General features: G+C 34.7%; 1 protein-coding gene across 1 annotated transcript; it reads left to right on the top strand.

Annotated features, from left to right (window-relative positions):
- Positions 1-4,701: 4,701 nt before the first annotated feature.
- On the top strand, positions 4,702-6,681 carry LOC113743848 (protein NUCLEAR FUSION DEFECTIVE 4-like). The gene has a single exon (XM_027271940.2). It carries the CDS (start codon positions 4,807-4,809, stop codon positions 6,538-6,540), a length of 1,734 nt encoding a protein of 577 aa, XP_027127741.1. The 5' UTR covers positions 4,702-4,806; the 3' UTR covers positions 6,541-6,681.
- Positions 6,682-6,899: the final 218 nt, after the last annotated feature.

Genomic DNA, 6,899 nt, shown 5'->3' with positions numbered 1-6,899 from the left:
TGTTTAGTTGTCTTGTCTATACTTAAAACCTTAAAATTAGTGAATAGATAATATGAATTTTTATGTTAAATATGTAATGTAAATTTAGAGCACACTAATACTTGCAAGTTACAGGTTACGCATTCAAATATTCAATAATTCAAACATGAATGATGTATCAAATTACCAATATCTAAATTCTAATTATTAATTATGTTTATTGTTTAATATTTAGTAATATACATATATGTATTAATTATTATCTAATTCTAGTCATGTTACTCATGTATAAAATAATAAGTATTATAGCTATCTTATATTGTTATGTATTACTATATATTTGTATTATTATAGTCATATAACAATCAACAAATACTAAAATAATATATTGTACATTATTATATATTATTATTATTATAAGTACATGATAATACCATATACTAATTATTATTAATAGCATTTACCTATATAATATAATAATATATTAGTAGTTTATACTAATACTAAATAGCATTTATCTATATGTTATATAATTTTATATACTAATTTGGTATTTGAATGTGGTAATGCGGTACCCTATTTCATTTTACCGAATTTGAATGCGAAATCGGTTATTACCAAATTCATAATCCCATTACCTATTTCATACCATATTAGAATTCGGTGAATTCAGTACATACCGAAGTTGTACCAAATTACCAAATACCGATTTCAAATTACCGAATTGAATTTGAATTCGGTCATGAATTCGGTATGAACCGAATTTGCTCACCCCTACACTCAGTTTCTAATTTTTTTTTATTTTTTGGGTAAATATTTCTCTCATTTCAAAGAAAAAAATGTTTTTACAAACAAAGTTTTTTTTGTGTGAAAAAGATTTAGATAATTTTTTAAAAATTTTTTAAAACTTGTATCTGTGATGACCCAGAAAAATCATTTTCTCACTTCCCAACTATTTGCATTTCTATTTAAATTATATTTTTATAAAATTTGCATTCATATAGTGATTTACTTGTTAATTGATAAATGAGTTTTTCTTGCTTATTTTAACCTTCGAGCAATTAATTTCTTGAAAATTGTTGATTTTGTGACTTATTAGTGAATTTGGCCAAAACCCTAGGAGAATAAGTTGAGATATTAATGAAGTTAAGAAAGATTTTGGGAGTTAAAAGAAGGTTAGAAAAGCTAAGGATTGATAGCAAGAAACCTAAGTGGAAGACACTATTTAGGGCACTATTCTTAGTTGACTTGAAAACCTTGTTTTGTGGCCATTACATTAGCTCAAAAAACAACCAAAAACCACTTCATTTTCTCTTCTTGATGGCCAAAAATTAGAGAGAGGGAGAGAGAGAAACACCAATCTTCTTAAAATTCTTGAAGAATCCAAGCTTCCCTTTCACCAATCTACTTGAACTTTTGGAAGATCGTGAGAGAAAAGCCTTCTAGGGAGTGGATCTTGCCATCTTCTTGGGTTAATCTTGCCAAAGTTTGGGGCTTTCAAGAGGTAAGTGGCTACATTAATTCATTCTTTTGCTTTTCAAGCAATTTTGGACTAGATCTTGGTAGATTTATGGTATTTATGGAATACCTATGATGGATTTGAAAGTTTTATGAAAATTTAGTACTAGATGCTTTAATGGTCTTGGTATGCTTGGATCTTGATAAATTTGACCAAACTTTAGTGGATTCTTGTCTCTTGAGATCCTAAAGTTAATGATTGATGAAACCCTTGAGGATTTGAGTATGATTTATGGTGAATTGTTGGAAAAAAATGGAGTATATATATGCTGAAATTTCTGTTTAGATGGCCAATTATCATGGGCAAATTTTCAGCTTTATCTTCCTTGAATTTGTGGCTTGTTGTACACTTGTGCTGGAATATTTTTAGGAAATTTGATGCTATTTGACTCTATGTATGTTGGTTGAAATATGCTGAAAATTTTGTAAGAAAATGAAGTATTGGTATGGGTTATCTTGTGGGACAAAGTAAAGTTGCAAAAGTTGGAAAATGGCCTAAGCTGGCCGAATTTGTGAGCTAAAAGTCCAGTTTTAATTTTCTATTTTAAAAACTGTTTTTGGGTGGAATTTAGCTCAGAAGGTTCTATTGGACTTTGATCTTTATACTGATTTTGGATCAAAATTTTGAAGTTAAAGGGGAGGAAGGTAAGATTTCCTCCAAAGTTTAGTGGTTGACAGCTGTATGAACTGATTTGACTTTGGATCCTTGTTTTAATGAAGTTTTGGTTGGTTTAGTTCAAGAAACCTTATTAAACTTTGATCCTTGTTTGTGAGAAGACTTTGGGACAAAAACTACGAATGTAAATAATTGAAAAGGTGGACTTTTGCTATGATTTGCTTGCTAGAAAACTATTGTAGGATTGGAAAACCTTGTCCAAACTTTTGAAATGCTTTTGCCCTAGTGGAAAGTTGTATTTTTTTTTACCTGAATTGTCGATTTGAAAGCCTGAATGGGTTGAAGTGTCTAGGACACTAAAGTTGACATATTTGAAAACAAAGTTTTCGTATTTAAGTGGATTGAATTGGTGAACACTAAAGGTTCACTTATATGTTGTATTTGTCTGTTAGGGTTGCAAACTGAACGTGCAGGTGATCCTTATGTAGACGCTTAAGTGCTATTTGGTGAGTGTTCTAAGTGCGTGGTAGCACTATATATACGCTTGATATGTCAATGAGCTTGAGAAAAATGATATGACTATGAACTGTCATTTTTTAACTTATTTATGAATGGGCGAGTGTGTACTTTATCGCACTCAACCCTACTGAATTGTTATTGCTATAAGTGAATGTGATATGATATTAATGATATGTTGGGGCCCCAAAGCCCAATGGCTAGTTATTCAAGGTTGAACCGGCAAGGGTTTGGTTGACCCAATTAGTATATGTGTTGGATCCATACTGTACTGGGTATACTCGAATAATACCAATCACTGAAATTTTGTTGGTGTGCGGGCCCGATAGGGAGTGAAAGGTGGATGAAGTTGAGTGAAGTGGCGATTCTACATGGACATAAAAGTTGATGGAGTGTTAACTACTTGAATTACTGATTGATCGAGTGGTTTGCCAGTGCTCAGTATCTTTAATGATTGACATATCAAATTTTAATGATGTGCTTATATGATACCTCTTATTTACATTTCTTGTTGACTTAAATATATGAAATAATTGCTTTCTTAGATTGCATGTCTTTCTTAGATCTCACTAGGCGCAAGCTCATATATTTCCTTTTGTTTTCCTTAGTAGGGTTGGTTCGTGATTCGGGGAATTAGCACTTAACTTTTGTTTTAGTTAGACTAAGTGATTAGAGTACTATATTATTTTGAATGTTAATTTGTAAACTTAAACTCTCTTTTGTATTTGAAGTTGTTCATCAGACAACTGTATGTATTAGTTGTATTTAGTGTAGTATTTTGTGGTAAGGTTGGATATTGAATTTGATTTTGTGGTTTGTTAATGAGTCCCGGTGAGAGTTAAGCAGGTAACCTGCTAATACCTTAGGGTATGCCCTTGGGAGAGGTGAGGTCGTCATAGCATCTCTCATTTTGGTTTCCTTTTTTCATCTAGAGTTTTGTTTTCCTTTTTTTTAAAATTTTTTAATGTAGTTCTTTTTTCAGACCAAAATGATGTATCTCTTTTCTTTTACGGATAGAAATGTTGTTTGCGTTTGTTCTTTTTTTTTAACTTGTAGCATTTCTTATTTTATTTTTGTTTTTTGTGAAATTTTCTGTCCCTGCTTTCTACCTTTTCTTTCTAAGGGGTTTTTCGATATACATTTGTTCTTTCAAGGGTTTGACTGTTATTTGGCCAAACCTAATGATTGAAATGGTAATTTGGTCAAACCTCAAGAGAGGTAATATAACTAACCCAAAATGAAAAGCTTTTAAGTCATGGCACGTGGCTGCTTGTGCTATCATTTCAGTTGAAAATTAGATGAAATTCATTAATTGCTCATTTTTATGCAAATTTGAATAGATTAGGGACTACATTTACTTTCAGAAATAGAATGGGGACCAAATATGCACACAAATGATAAATTGGGGACTAAAACTATAATTATTGGGAAACAATTTGACACACAGACTAAACATTAGAAACCAAAACTATAATTTTCCCATAGAAAAAGGAGCTTATTCCATTATTTGAAAAACATGCAATAAAGTATTCACAAGTAAAATGATGCTAATCGCGCAATAAGCACAAAAAAACTGAATGGAAAGTGTAAAAGATAAGAATGATCCCATCATTAGAATCAATTTTCGGAAACAAAAATTAGATCAGCCAAACATCAGTGTCTGCAATGTAACATGATTGCTATATAATAAATTAACAACGCAAAGAACTAATCATGTAAAGATCACTGTACATTTTAACAAAAGAATAAACGGAAATATATTATAGTATATTGAAAATTGGCACATTAGCCGTTCACATCAACTAGTGATGCAGATGATAAAAAGTCAAAACAAGTAGAAAAGAAAAATGCAAAAGTAGCGCATTGAGAAGACAAAAGTGGAATCCGTCTTTTTCAGATACTGTCTACCAATTCGCCTTACTTAATGCGTGTTATTGCCAAGACTCTTTTAACCGAAAAGTACCAATTGCAATATTATGCCTTTCTCCATCATTGAATAAGATGACATTAATTAGTATGGCCAATACACTTAGTGGCCTAGTGGCCACTTAATTTTGTTGCTAACCTCAATCAATGACCCGAAAGATCAATTCCATGTAGAACTCTGCAAGATAAATCTCGTCGATATAAGCACAAGTTTTGTACATTTCTAGCAAGCAGTATTTTGGGAAGAAACTATGGTGGAGACTGAGTTGAAGGGAGCAATGGGTTGGAAAGCTACGGGTGCCTTTGTCCGACATCTACTCACTAGCCGATGGTTCATGGTCTGTGCAACCTTTCTGCTCATGTCCATGTCTGGAGCTACTTACATGTTTGGCATCTACTCAGGGGACATCAAATCATCCCTAGGCTATGACCAAACAACCCTGAACTTGATAAGCTTCTTCAAGGACGTGGGAGCAAACAATGGAATTGTTGCAGGGCTTGTCAATGAGGTTGCACCACCTTGGTTAGTCCTCTCATGTGGAGCAATCATGAACTTTTTTGGGTACTTCATGATTTGGCTGGTGGTCACACATCGAATAGCGAAACCTCCTGCTTGGCAGATGTATTTATACATAGGCATTGGTACCAATTCTCAAACATTTCCATGCATTGTTGCATTAGTTTCATGTGTAAAGAACTGCCCAGAAAGTCTAGGTGTTGTCGTAGGCATGATAAAGGGATTTATTGGCCTTAGTGGAGCAGTTATCACACAGCTCTATCTTACTTTTTATGGGCATAATTCCAAATCTCTCATCTTACTTGTTGCCTGGCTTCCAGCAGCTGTTTCAATCTTGTTTCTGCGCACAATTCGCATCATGAAGGTTGTTCAACAAGCGAATGCGCACAAGATATTCCAAAATTTTCTCTACTCTTCGCTTAGCCTTGCTGGATTTCTAATGATTATGATTATCATACAAAACTGGCTCTCCTTTACCAGGTTCGAGTATGCGGCAAGTGGTTCTGTTGTGCTTCTTTTGCTAATCTTCACCAACTTCCTGGTTGTTGTTAGAGAAGAATTTGACCTTTGGAAGAGCAAGAAACAAGTATTAGATGATCATCCACCCTCGATGGTTCAATTAACACCTGCAGAAACTGTCCCAAAACCGCAAAATCAAGAAGTGCAAGTTTCTTGCTTTAGTAACATGTTTACGCAACCAAAGAGGGGCGAGGATCATACAATTCTACAAGGAATTTTCAACATTGATATGCTAATTCTATTCACAGTCTCAGCATTTGGGATTGGTGGGACCTTGGTGGCAATTGACAACTTGGGCCAAATTGGAAAGTCCTTAGGATATCCAACTAAAACTATTGCCACATTTGTAACTCTAGTGAGCATTTGGAATTTTCTTGGACGTGTCGCAGCAGGATTTGCTTCAGAAATTCTTTTGGCTAAATACAACTTTGCACGTCCACTGATGCTGGCCTTGGTACTTTTTGTATCTTGTGCTGGCCATCTTCTCATTGCTTTCGGCGTTCCTAATTCTGTCTATCTCGCCTCTTTGATTGTGGGTTTTTGCTTCGGAGCTCAATGGACGTTGATATTCAGTATAGTGTCAGAATTATTTGGGCTCAAGTACTACTCCACCTTAGTCAGTATAGTTGCTGGAGGCACTCCATTGGGTACTTACGTGCTTAATGTCAGAGTTGCTGGCCATCTCTACGATATGGAAGCTTTAAAGCAAATGGCAGCCAAGGGACTCACAAGGAAAGAAGGGGAAGCTTTGACATGCAACGGTGTGGAGTGTTACAAGCTATCTTTTCTGATACTAACAGCAGCTACGTTCTTTGGCAGTGCTCTTTCTCTGGTTCTATCCTATAGAACCAGAAATTTCTATAAAGGTGATATTTACAAAAAATTCAAAGATCAAGCACACGCAGCAGACACTGAGAAACTCTCAGTTACAAATGTAACGACCACATAGCTAGCTGGTCTAAGCCAAATGATTGGTGTAGTTGACAATTAAGATTATTGAGAATATTGTACACAAGTTTGTGTGGTTAGCAATTGTTGTACATTCAGTATGGATGATAATTTGTAGAATAAAAAGAAGAATATGTATTTATGTTTGAGGGGAGACCTTCACGTCCGGTTCGGAGGGCGGGCATATCCGAGCCATCCTCATTCAATCAATCGTTCGGGAGCCATCCCAGGGGGCACCCACCCCCCGGAGGGGTTCTCTAAAGCCGTAGGGCTCTATAGCTCCAATAGATGCTAGTTTAGGCATTGCAATTAAGGACTTAAATCGGACTGAAAGAGGAACGAAGAGGCTCGTTTGGGCCT

The sequence above is a fragment of the Coffea arabica genome, chromosome 5e (assembly GCF_036785885.1).
Source record: "Coffea arabica cultivar ET-39 chromosome 5e, Coffea Arabica ET-39 HiFi, whole genome shotgun sequence".
NCBI lineage: Eukaryota > Viridiplantae > Streptophyta > Magnoliopsida > Gentianales > Rubiaceae > Coffea > Coffea arabica.
This window is presented reverse-complemented; position numbering and strand designations above follow the sequence as displayed.